The 13529-nt window shown below is 40.7% G+C and overlaps 1 protein-coding gene across 1 annotated transcript; it reads right to left on the bottom strand.

The window, feature by feature from the left end:
- Positions 1–536: 536 nt before the first annotated feature.
- On the bottom strand, positions 537–13144 carry TIGAR (TP53 induced glycolysis regulatory phosphatase). The gene is made up of 6 exons (XM_082482550.1): positions 13032–13144; positions 10938–10975; positions 8571–8692; positions 5073–5150; positions 2441–2551; positions 537–2022 (listed from the first exon to the last, which is right to left on the bottom strand). The coding sequence occupies exons 1-6, from the start codon at positions 13061–13063 to the stop codon at positions 1567–1569; spliced, it is 837 nt and encodes a 278-aa protein (XP_082338676.1). The 5' UTR covers positions 13064–13144; the 3' UTR covers positions 537–1566.
- Positions 13145–13529: the final 385 nt, after the last annotated feature.

The raw sequence follows: 13529 nt of genomic DNA, 5'->3' as shown, positions 1-13529 counted from the left end.
CGAGAGAACTTCCCTACTGAATGACAGTCACAGGAACGGAAGAGGCAAAGTAGTCACCAGAATCAGCTTAGCTAATTCTGTTGCTTTTTTTCAGTAGGGTCGCAGTTAAGTACAGGTACCCACCTGGTCAAGGAAACAATAGCAACTTCTTTTTCCTCCTCAAAATTCAAGTCTCTGCTTCAAGGCAAAGAAGCAAAGTAGTTTAAAGTACACAAGACAGAGTATTTTTAAAAATTATAGAAAATTAAAACTTCAGTCAAACAGTTAATTTTGTACAGTTGCAAGCCATTTAAGTATGTCCTTAACTTTTTAACATCAGTGGTTCTTCCAAGTGAGAGTCAGGATAGCATTGATCCATCAGGCCTTTTAAGGGCTCTTGTTCACAGTAAAAGAACAGCCTGAGGTATTTAAAAAAAAAAAAAAAAAAAAGGAAAAAAAAGGAAGTTATGTGAAGTTATGTGATCTGAGCAAAGCTTCAGAGTAACATTAACAAAGATTTTTACCTCAAAAGAAATACAGACAAAATGGAGTTCTATTCAGGAGCCTTTAATTATCTTTTTTATTATTATTTTTCTAAACAGGCTTAAAATACGCAAATGAAAAAAAAGTATGTGGATGTTATAAATAACATAAAGCAGATAAGCTTACACAGTAACACTACAAACACCCCAGTGGGGAAAGAATGTAGTACTAACAGCAACTACAAGCAATCATCAAGCAATCAAACCTGCCTAATTGTAGGCAAAAATATTCATCCATCAAGTGTATGACTGCAATTGACAGAAGGATTCTAATTGGATACAGCTCTCCCTATCAAGAAGGTTCCTTTACAGAAGAGAGACCATTATTTCAACTATGTGCACATGAGGTTCCTCAACCTGCTTACAGTTAAAAATAAATACTTTATGTTTGTGTATAGTGCTCTTCAACAGAGGTCTCAACACCACTAACAATTTCTTACAAAACACTCCTGCGAGGTAGGTATATCATCATCCCCATTTTACAAATGGAAAAGAGATTTGCCCAGCGTCTCACAGCTATTTAGTATCAGAGCCAGGAACGCGTCCCCTGACTCTGTACCAAACCTTTTCCACCAGGCAAGGCTCCTTTTTAGGTTATATTATTGCATCCAAAAAAGTTATTTTAAAACAACATATATGTTTAATATTACAATATAGCATTTTGTAATAAAACAAGAATACAGTATAGCTCATCTCTGAGTTACCATTCCTCTCCCCTCCCCAACTCTTTTACCTGGATATAACCAAAACAATTATGGACTAATGAAAAGAAGTTTTTAAAAATATGCACTCTAGGAGCAGATATGCAAGTGACTGGAAGTATTATGTTTCTACTCATAAAGAACTTTTGTGTTATTTCTCTAGTGCCAATTTATATTGGGCACTAGGCCCATGCAAATCGTGTTATTTTAAGATGGTAAGCAGTTGCATGTCTTCAATTTTGCAGTTTAGTGACAACTCCAGTCAATCTCAGTAATTACTTCAGATACCCTTCCCAAGCTTAGTATAATGGTGATCTAAACCCACTTCCCCCTAACAAAGACTATTAAAACACTTTTGGAGCTACACATTCAGCTCCCACATCCACTAAGTGAGAGTCTTGATTAAGACAAACACATGTGATTTCAGGTTTTAACAAATTTCCATTTTCAAGCTTTACAATGAAGTGACTAACTCCTGTGTTGGGACTGACAGAAGACAACTGAGACTTTGTTAAATTTGTTGGTAAAGTACAGTTGAGATCTGAAACAAAATAACCGATCCAGTTCCTCATGTAGGCTCCATGACTCACCACTAATATATTGGCATCTAATAGTTTAGAAGCTCCACTGTTACCAGAACTTTCTGCTTCACTGCAGTGGTTTGTCCAAGGAAAAACTAACTGTTCTTCAGATGTTCCTGAGCTGCTGCTTACCACACCATGCACGTCTTGTTCTTTCTGTTCCAATTCAACAGCTAGCCGACACAGAAATTCAAAAAAATCCCTTGCACGTTCTCTTACCTGAAGAGAAAGGTCAGAAGAGTACATTGAGAAGAATGCAAGAAACTTCGGCTTTCAGAAATCTGAGATATAACTGCTTCAGTTAAAAGACAACAGACAAGTCCCAGAAATCAATGGTTAAGTTACTGAGCACTGCAAAAATTCCTCTGCCCTCCAAAGCCAAGGTTGAAAACAATCGCAATCACTCTTCTGCAAACCAGTGCTTCATGAGCAGTCAATCTCAGAATCAATATTTTAGCTCTAAAGAGATTCCCTACTTGGCAGACACTGCAATCAGGTCAAGTAGTGTTTTTAACTTGGAAAGTAACTACCTTTGGTTGGACTAAGCTCGCAATAAGATGTTCTTAAGTACACAATAGCTGCATCTGCACTGATGAAACGGCCTAGAAACTAGAGCACAAATAAATAAATACCATACTTCATCCAGTGTTTCTCCTCCAGAAGGCGTGAATGAAGGACATTGCTCTCCAGCAGCCTTTGCCATAGCCTTGAGGTCAGTCAAAGGCCTTCCTTCTGCAACACCGTATTTCTGTAAGAGGCAAGTTAAAAAGCACGGGTTTACCGAGATATATCAAGTCTCTAGTACCGTTTCCAATGCGAACATCTCTTGACAGCTTTGTTTTCTTGGATTCTCAGGCTTAATGTGCAGGTGTAACTACCTTTTACATTTTATCCCAATATTGGGGGAGGAGATATCTTTATATCTGCTACTTAAGTGTGTATATATATATATATATATATATGCTGAGTAGAGAAATACATTAAGAGCAGCATCTCATTTAAAGTACTAACATTCAAGACATTACCTTCAGCTTGATCTTTGCCTTGAGATTTTTTCCCCCTACATTCTTGACGCTAATTCTTAACATACAAAATTCACGTTTCTTTGTAACTGAGGTTACATTGCAAACGCTTCTGTATGTAGCTTTTCACATGAGGATAAACTCCATTTATTTTTCATTTGCAGAAAGACTACAGGGAATTATCTTTCACAAGTGAGAAACAAATACTTTCTCTACAGACCTCTGAAATCTCCACAACAGAGGAGTCGATTTTAAAATCAGAATTTTTGAAAAAGACAAAAAAAACCAAAAAAAGACGAAAACCCACAAATAGCCTACCTATTAAAAATAAACAATAAGGCCTCCCCCCACTTTTTTAGGACATACATTACTGCTGTGGACAGTGTTTTCAGAAAACAAAAAAAGCAAAAAAAAATCCTGAAAATATATGGTAACGGACTCAGATAACATGCAATTAACTATCTTCAACAACATGCTTATTCCTGAGACCTCCAAATGCAAGAGCCATACAAGAAACAGTAGTAAGAACCCATCTATACCAGCTAGCTATTCTGGATCACTAGAAGTCCCATTATAAAGCATAATATTTATAATTTGTAATGTATTTTACAAAATAGGTATGCTTGGATGTGTATTACCATTTTTGACCTTGAAGAGCTTTCCAAAGCACAAATCTAACAATGGTAAAAGAGATTAATACTTTTCCCTCTGAAGACTAATACTTCACTACCACTAACAGATGAAAAATATATTCAAGTAAAAAGCTTTGGTCTCTCCTTGGAACATCCAAAGACAGTGAAAACACTGCAGTTATGATAAGTATTTTGAGAAAGTAAGAGCTGATGCTATACTGTCAAACGTTCAAGTTATACACATTCCAGAAATCCAGATGTTGATGACTAGGATATAAATACATACTCATTACTGAGGCTTTTTTGCCTTCTATGTCACTATTCACTTGCTGCAGATATGCAATTAGCTGCCACAATAATTAATTAATTACAGTCTTCAGAATTTAAATATACTGAAACACATTTATTTCAGCCTCTCAATCCCTTTCTCTAAATAAAAATATTGGTAATTTAAGAACAGCAAGAAAGAAGTGAAGAAACAAATGCTCTGAAGCTGCTAAAAATGAAATCCTAATATTAAAGATTTTTCCAGATTTCTCTCACGAAAGCAAGACCTGAGAGAATAAAACTTTCTTAATAGAGTCAACAACATATGTTATTTTAAAGGACTTTGCTTCTTTTCATTCAATTCAAACTTAATTCCAGCTATCCAGAGTAGTGACTTAAAACCTGTGGACTGTAGACACTGTACTGGCATTTCTATACATCCACATAAATGCCATGAAAGGGAAAAACAATATAACAGAGACTTGAGAGTATTCTTGCTAAAATTCTGTATCACAACCCATAACATTTTCAAAAATGTCAGATGATAAAGCAACTAAAGATGATTCGGAGGCATTTAATTTGCTGATTTCAGAGGAAGAACTGGAATTTCTCACAGAAAACAAGTGATCCAAATAGGAAATGGTACAATTGTGTTCTGCTCCTTAATCACTTATTCAGCTGCTGGCAATATGCCATCCCACCTTTGGTTTTGTAGCATTTCCTTATTTAAAATTCAGCTGACACTGTCAGTACAGTATCTGAAAGGTGATTCATATTAGCAGAACCAGCCAGCGTCTGAGTTTAGTCTGATCAAGACATACTTAAATACAGACAGGAAGTACAATTATGCCTGTTATCAGACAGAGAGGCTAATCAGGAAAGCAGACTGGTCCACAAGCATCAGAAAGCTTTCCAGTAGTCTTTGTGCAAATGAAAAGGTATAAACAGATAAAAAGTCAACATCGAGTTGTGTCATCAGGTTAGAGAAGGTAGGCAGAGGGAGTATCTTTAACATTTTACATATGAGGTTAGAAAACAGTGCTAAGCTTTTTATTACGTTTAATATAATTCCCTCTGCGTGTAAATCTTACCTCACTTAAATCATCAGAGCATCACAGTTACAGCACTAATAACTAAAATTTGGCTTTGCATCACAATTCTGCAAACAATTTATAGTACCTGATGTGAAGAGTTCAGTTTTCAGTGATTAAAACCACATCAAATTGTGCTCTCCACTGTCAAATCTACCATTTATATAAGCCAAAATATGCATTAGTGGTAAGTTACATTTTCAAATTGTTCAGTGTTCAATATTAACAACATTAAAACAAACTCTTTCAGCACTTACTCTCTCTCGAAGTCTTGCATCATACTTGATTTCCAAATCTTTGCAAAACTTATTTTTTCCTAGAATTGTGGCAGCAGTCTAAAAAGTGAATACACAGTCACATCAATGAGCTGTTTTCTCATGGGAACACTAGACCATCTTACAACACCACAGCCAATGTGAATCACATTAGTAGTATCCAACACTCCAAACAAAGATAAATTTTACAGCTAGTAGTGTCTGTTAGAATTGGATATATTGCCTTTGTCAGGCCATAAAAGGCAGGAAGGCTGCAATTTTCTGGAAGTTCTTTCACAATTCAAAGTCCAGAACAGTTGAAGACACATAGCACCCATGAAAGGAGGGCAGCAAGACACATGGCAGTGGCAGGATTTACTAGGATAAAAGTCACATCTTCTCTTGAGTATACCACCACTCACAACGCAATCATGTCGATGTAATCTTTACATGTAGTATGTGGGTCAGACTAACAAACAATATGTTCCTAAAAACTGATCAGTTAATCCGACTGCAAAAATATAGCATCTTTCTGGTAAGTGGCTACTTAATGCATCTCAGAAATCAAATATTCTTGAAGCAGTTAAGAGGCAGGAGGGTGTTTGCTGGCAACATACTGAAGTGTCAGCCCTGATGCTACAAGGGAGAAATGCACCAGATGAGACACTTGGCTGGGTGGGGGGAGGCAGAAATCTATCTTATTGCATTCACCTGCCTTTTGATAGCATGGCCAAGAGACAGAAAAAACTTAGTTTGCTTTTAACAATAGTTGGAACTATAGAAACTTTGGAAAAAGTATTGCCTAATACAGGCTCTAGCGTGTTGGATATTATACAGCTGTCTGGCTGATGCAGCCAGCACTGGAAACTAAAGGACAGCTTACCTGCTCCTGTTCTTATATCCACCAAAGTGTGAAGGCTGTACTGGATTCACATACAGTTTTGACTGGTAATACCAGTCTTGTGCAAATGTCCACATCCAACTGAACTGACATTCAAAGAACTCATTTGGAAAAGACTCCTTGGATTCTGGCAAATAAGCAGCCTTGTTGCACTAACAAGATTTTATGACGTATTTAATGTATTGCTTAGGAAAGGCAACTTTAAATTTCTGTCACAGAGTAATGTCAAAATTCAGATAGGGTTGAATCAATTTCCTTCCATATATGAAAAGCACACTTAATTGTATGACTATATCCTGAAATTTCTCCAGGACTGGACTCTCATTCAGTACATAGAACAGACAACATCCACCTACTAAGCATTAATTCATGCTCTGAACTGTAAATAAAACCGAAGCTTTATTTACTGTGCTGAAACCAAAATCTGCTCTGAAGAAGAGATTAACTTCCTCACACTTTTCCTACACCATCCATTACTAGAACATCAGCATGCTTCAGAAACCTTAACACTACATACATGGAAAAGTCTCAAAAGATTTTTTTTCTCATTCTTCTCAGGGCCCAGCCTGTCCCAGTCCTGACGCTACCTTCCCTACTGCAGAGTTCTTGTCCCAACAGCATGAGTATCTCACAGTAGGCCTCACATTCCCCAGCAGACTTTGGTGTTATGCTCTGTTAAGCTTGCAAGTCTTACAGAGTTATGCTCTGTTCACACTACATCCCAGTCTGCCCAACTAGTCATTGTTTATTTTCACGCTGCAGGTCTGCTTGCTCTCTACACTGCTATTTTCTGGAGCTAGTCCTTAACCCGCCCTCCTAGGCTTACCACTCAGACAGGCTTCCCTGCAAAGCCTCCCTCTGCATTTCCTATACATGCTCACTTAGCATCTCCTTTAGCTGTCAGAATTCCTGCCCAGCTAGTACAATACTCTTTGCACGCATCCCTGTTTTCTCCTATCCTGTTCAGGCTTGAACGTTCAGCTGTTAGCCACGGGCAGTAGCCAGAGGACCACATACCACTCCTGGTTCCAGCAACCAGTACACACCCTGACTACAGCTGAGGCAGGAGACATTGCAAAGAAAACTGAACTTTACTACTAACAGTTTCTTTAAAACCCATTTTTTCCTCTTTTGCAAGGGAACTTGTACATTCCTTTCATACTTGAGCTGTGAAGTGACAGCATAGTAAAGGACACTTCTTCATAGATTTGCAGCTGCCAAAAAAGGGAGTTCCAAGCAAATGGAAACTGCAGCTTTACACATTTTTGGAAAAGCTTCCACAAAGTCTGGATAGCTTGTCAAACAAATGGCAAAACACACTTCCTTCATGCAAAGGACAAATTCAGGTCTGTCTTCTACTTTATGAGTGTGCAAATGCTTCTCATGGAAAAGGCTGTCTTTAATATAAGGAAAAAAAATTACCAACCTTGCTCTCAAGCAGCTGAGCATTCAAAAACAATTCCCTAGGGCAGGCACATAGCACAGACAGTCTTATGAACATTATAAAGCACTACTGTTTTTAAATGTAATCACCGCTATCCACAAACTTAAACGAAGTGACTTGTCAGGCAGTTACTATGCATTTAAAAAATATCTAATAATTGCACTCCTCCCTCCCTCTCTAGTGTGTTTGCTGCCAAAGCAGTGCTGCTAAAACAGTTCATGGGACTGTGTTGCAAAACTGACAAGCAGTGTTTTAAGAGAAAAAGGGGATTTATGCTAGATTTTGTTGATCTGTTTTACAGCAAGGCTTCACAGACCTTTGTAGCAGGACAACAGAGCAAAAAGCAAGCAACCACCAGGGCTATCAAGAATCGCTTAATAGTTTCAATCACACGAAGCCTACGTATCTCCTGAAATCACAGCATCAGTAACAGAAGAGAGAATTAAGGACAGGACTTTCACAGGAGACATGACCTTCCTAGAACAGGTGATCTATGACTCTACCTTTCAAAGTTCCCATTTCCCTGATTTTTTTAGTATTTTGTAATCTTTCACACAAAATCACATGTAACCCTACTCAGTAATTAACATTTTTTTCCTCTTTAATCAACCTATTAAAATAGTGCATCAGTGAGAGGTGTGATATTATGTTCCTGCCAAAATCCAACCTCTCTGCACATTTAATGATCCTTGTACTGACTTCAGAGCACAGCTTGATCCTGCCTATATTGATCTGCATTCCTCAGAAAAACACAGCGTATTGCCACAATGCACAAGATAGTTCAACAATATCACAGCCAATTTGTTTTGTCTCTTCAAAGAAAAACTGACTTCAGTCTGTGTTACCGCTAAGTCCCAATTACTCCTTTAACAAGAACCTATGCACCTATAAAATAATGGCAAAACTGTAAGAATAACACTGCATGACATCCTGCAAAGCAAGCTAGCCTTCACTGCTTCCTAACTGAGCTGTTTTCATTGAAGTTTCCTTACTCATAGAGACCTTCTTGAATTCTACACAACTCAAACTGCAGTTCTAAGTCCATCAAAATAGTTTTTGGCTCTCTGTCACTGTATTGTTTTTGCATCATCAACAGCAAATAAATGCCAAATTCTGAAGTTAATATTTACATTCAGTTGCCTCAAGAAGCACTTGCCTGCTTTGCTCGAAGAAGGTCACTTGAAAAGACATGAGTAAACTTCACATTACTGAGAAATAAACCAGCAGCATCTGCTTGTCTGAAACCAGTTGCAGAAAGCGGCTCATCCACTCCTTGACCTACAAAATAAAACCCCATCAATATTAGGACATGCAAATTTTAGATAATTTAGCAGCTGAACAAGCATGGCAGCAATAAAGAAACTTCTCAGTCATAATAAAATGCTTCTCCTTCAGTAAAGCCAACCCTTAGTAAAAGTTACTGTTCCTCTGGTCTTCCTTAAACTCAGCCACTCAAACTGTATGGAAAAAGGGAGTACAGGCAAGGAAGACGGAAGGATCGTTACTGATGACACTTATACTAATGTATACACGTAACAAATTTAAACATAAAACAGAGCCCTATATTTTTTAAATGTGCCTACTCGTTTCAAATCACTTGTGCTTTTTAGAATGGTCACTGGTAGGCTTCCTGCAAGAGGAATCTTACAACTGAAGCTGAAACTCTATAAACAGATTTGTTAATTGTAAATTAGAAAAAAGACAATACAATTGAGATACTGTTGTTGATACTAAAATATATATACGGAAAAAACATGCACATCGGGAGAGTCAAGTCCTAACAACTATCAAATGCCTGCTCCTCCCCATTCCCTAATGTTGACAATGCCTTGAAGAAATGAGGCAACAAGGAGGGATTCTGTGTAATGCAGAGAGCAGCACAAACTCTTTGCCAAAGACAGTTTCACAAGAATTTTTCAGTTGACGTAAACACAATCTGTTGTGGTCTCTTCCTCTCCCCTACTCCACCTTGCACATTGACACTAATGCTCATGCAGCCACGTAGCAAGCATACTGATGGAACAAACCTAGCTGAAAAGCAGCATCCCTTCCAAAAACTGTTTTCAGACAGAGTAGCCTGTGAAACTAACTGGCCACAAAGCTCTAGGACAGCAGTGGGAGAACCAGCACTTTGGTAATCCAACTTGAATGAAATAGGTGTGCTCCCATCACAGCTCCAAGAGTCTGTAGGAGAACCAAGAACTGTGGCAGAGGGACAAACCTGTAATAAGTTGCTATGTCCCCACTTGTATCACCTATTTTACTTTTGTAGGAAGTCAAAGCAGAGCACATGCAATTCTAATCAGATCCAGAACAACTACAAAAACAATTTTCACCAAGCAAATACACAATCATTATATGCTTCCAAAAGCAAAAGACGGGACACCAGAAGTACAGAACTTGAGTTCTAAGCACCTCATCTATAATTCAGCCACAGGAGACCTCAGACCCCACCATACTTGCACAGGTCTTACACCTCTCGAAACACAAGGCAATGTTTGCTTTCTACACTGGAGAGAGAAGAGGAACCTACTACATGTCATTTGACACAGAGCGCGAGGAATTTAAAAGACATCACTGGTATTTTTAAGAACATAAAGCAGGGGACAACTCTTTATTCACTTTATTATGAACACAAAGCAATGTTGCAAGAATTGTAAATTGCAATGTCAAAACAGAGGTAGTAAAATCTGGAAGCACGATTCTTCCTCACAGCATGTAGCACTGTATAAAGTTTATTTCTTCAAAGTACAACCCCACTAGGTTTCTTGTAGTGGTAAGCCTCAGTTTTCCTACAGCAGACATCCAAGCAGTTCAGAGTTTTCAGTTCTGGGTGTACAAGTCAGCAGTCACTAAGGAGAAGTCTGGTTTTAAATGCTTTGTCTGAAGACTGCATTTCTAGAAAGAGCGGGGATTGAACATTCAAACATTTAAACAATCTTTACTTTTTATTCTTCCTTGCACTACTGTGGGCGTTTTTTGCAGGTGACAGATTACCTTCTTAAGATAATAGCCTCCTTTACAACATAACCTTTATTCATCCTGCTGCAGCTCCTTACCAATTCCATCATACAAACGTGCACCTGGCTGGTTCTTCACCAGAGCTGCAGCTCCCACTTCTCATCTGAGTCCCAGAAGCCTTCTTCACAGGCTTCATACTAGTGAGATTTAACACAGTGCTATGGGACAATCTGGCATCCTTAATAACAGGTGCTGCTATTGCTTTATTTGACTACAGGTAACTTTTTTTTCCCTGTTCAGAAAAAGGAACTATTCTAATACTCCTGTTGATACCAGAAATCCATCAGTATTTGTTGATATTCTGTGGAGACCGACTTAGAATCTTCATAGTTCTCTAAAACTATCAAGCTAATGTCTTGGCTTACAAATAAAGTCTCTTATGGTTTACAATATTATTCTGTAATAATACTTAACATTTCAGCAGTTGGTTACAGGATTTCTTATTATGCAGGGAAGAATAATTTTCCATCTCTAACAAACTGGTAGAATAACCGATACTAACCTTGCAGTATCTTGTCTTTGTTGTATCTTGTTTCTCCACTGAAAGAGATTATAAACAAAAACAAAATTCTTGACTCACAAGTTTTAGTGAATGTTCAAAAACATTATTATACTAGATAGCAACAGGAGACAGCGGAGTCTGAATATGAAAACTGAGATACAGCACAGCCCAGCCTCTTTTCAAAAAGACGTATTTGAAGACTTTATAATAAACCAAAAACTATTTTAAGTAGTCGATCCAAATCATGCAGTCAATATTTATTAAGACAAACCTATGTAGAATAAAAGGATGGGAAGTAATTTCTTAAATTTATTGTAAATGCATTACAAAAAGCATGTGCTAGCCAACTGGACCTCTGTGCTTCAAAGGGAAGCCAATTCAAGAGGTTATCAAAGATAGCAGCAGAGCAGGCTACACATCTTGAAGTAACACAGCATTAAGAAGCCAGTGCTGTAGAAAAACTACTAGAATGAATATCACCTTCTTCAGGAATTAGCACATCCTATCTTGAAAAATGTAATTGAGGGTATTTCAAGAGAAGAGCGACTAAAACCATGTGCAGATTTATTCAGGAGGGAAAATCTAACAATTAAACTTGACAAGAACAAAGTTAAGCATGCTGACATTGTTGTTGCTCCCCATCTGACTAAAATGTCATGTGCTTAAATTTTTGTAGTACTAAGGCCAAGTGGGCACTTGGTTTTTATACAGAGTGCTACCAACACTGCTGGGCAGATGCCCTCAAGATGAGCCCCAAACAGGTGACTGATCACTGGAGGCCAGTACTTTCAAGAGAAAACACTGTATTTTAGTACACTTTAAGCACTTTCCTGCAGAGGGGGCAACAATTTAATTCTTCGGGCTCTACCCACTTTCTGAAAGCTACGTCCAGCCTCGTGAGGAAAATGCAGCAGGCTGGATGGAGTCCATCCTTCTGGTCATCAGTTGGAGGTGGAGTAAGAGCAGAACACGCAGTTGTGCTACAACAGCACAGCATATGCAAGCATAGTCTAACGTATGAACTCCCATCCATTTGTGGGTGAATGAACTGGGATCTTCCTAACCATCTGCGAGAGTCCCACTGGAAGATTTCAAGTTTAACAACCTGTTTCAGGCTCACATGTTTTCTAGCTGATATAAAAGTAAGGCTACAACTAGAGCACCAAGCCATCAGATCCAGGTCTTTAAGGAAGTCAAGAGTAACTCTAAACAGGAGTAAAATCAGAAAAAAAGTCACTGCTCCAGTTGGACTGATCAGTATTAAACTGAATTACTCCAATGAGAAGAAAAAGCTTAGCTTTCATAAAACTGAAACGGTTAACTACTGTCAATTGCAGGAAGCTAGATCTTAGTCCAGTTAACAACAAAACTTTGTCAATATCCACCACAGCTTGAAAGAAAAGCACACCTTAACAATTTTAACTAAGTCACAAATGCCAATTCTTTAACATTTCACAGTAGAAACGTTAGACTACCATTCCTAAACAAACTCTTTACCCCACCAGAGAGTTTCTGGCAGGAGAAAGGTTTTACGACCAGCCACCCCAGAGTTCACAAACGGCCCTCGCTCACGTTATGTATAACCCTCACTTCCATCAATACCAAACTCTACTGATACAGCTTGACCTATCTGAATAGTTTAACAGGAACAGGCTCACCCACCTAGCCAGACCCGCTAACACCGGAGGCAGTACCCAGGCACCCCCCCCCCCCCGGGGCCAGGCGCCCCCCCCCGCCCGCCCGGCAGCCGTACCAGCGGGGGGGGGCGGGCGGGCAGCCCGCCTCCCTCCGGGGCCAGCCCCGCGCTCACCCTCCCCGGCGGCTCCCTCACGGCGTACCCCCGCCCGACTGACGGACCGACGGGAGGCCGTTACTAACTGACGGACTGACGGGAGGTCGCTACCCCTGAGGCAGCGGCGCGCGCCTAACGGACCGCCCCTGGAGGGGGGGAGGGGGGGGATTCCGCTGACGTCACGGCCCGGCCCGGCACCGGCGGAGGGGAGAGAGGCGGCGGAGAGACAGGGGAAGGGCAAGGCAAGACCCGGCACCGGCGGGGAGGGGGAAGGGTGAGGGGGTGTGTGCCGTGGTACTCACTGCCGGACGACGGTCAGCCCGAAGCGAACCATGGCGCGGCCGCACAGGTGCGCGCAGGCCCAGCTTCACCTCGCCGCCACCGCCGCCGCCTCCTGCCCGCACTGCGGCGCCCGGCCGCCCCGCGCCCGCCGGTGACGTCACAGCCCCGCCCCGACGCGGCGGTGGGAGGAGGAAGAGGAGGAGGAGGTGGTGGCGGTGGCGGCAGCGGCGGCAGCGTGTACCCCCCCCTCCCCCCCCCCCCCCCGCCCCACTGGGCCGCGCTGGGGCGGACGGCGGCTGCCGGGGAAATGCCTGTGAAGGGGCTGCGGCGCCGCCAGCTGAGGGAACTCCCGCTCGTGGGAGCGTCGCTGAGGTGGGTTGGCGGGAAGTGCACGTCAGCGCTGAAGGGTCCGGTGTGTGTCACACCCCACCCCACCCCCCCAAAAAAAAAAGGGGGTTGCTCGATGCAGCCGCAAAAGCCACTTTCTGCAGGGAGTTTCTCAAAAACTTTGCTGAGTC

This window comes from Vanellus vanellus (assembly GCF_965231255.1).
Source record: "Vanellus vanellus genome assembly, chromosome: 1".
NCBI lineage: Eukaryota > Metazoa > Chordata > Aves > Charadriiformes > Charadriidae > Vanellus > Vanellus vanellus.
The sequence above is the reverse complement of the archived record's forward strand: the minus strand, read 5'-3'. Positions and strand labels throughout refer to the sequence as shown.

What these genes read in the sequence shown, in the direction of transcription:
- TIGAR (XM_082482550.1), bottom strand. Translation starts at nt 13,063, where the DNA reads ATGGTTCGCTTCGGGCTGACCGTCGTCCGGCA. An exon ending in ACCTTCTTCGAGCAAAGCAG is followed by an intron (nt 5,151 to 8,570) that starts GCAAGTGCTTCT and finishes TTCACTTTTTAG; the next exon opens with ACTGCTGCCACAATTCTAGG. An exon ending in ATGCAAGACTTCGAGAGAGA is followed by an intron (nt 2,552 to 5,072) that starts GTAAGTGCTGAA and finishes TGCCTCTTACAG; the next exon opens with AAATACGGTGTTGCAGAAGG.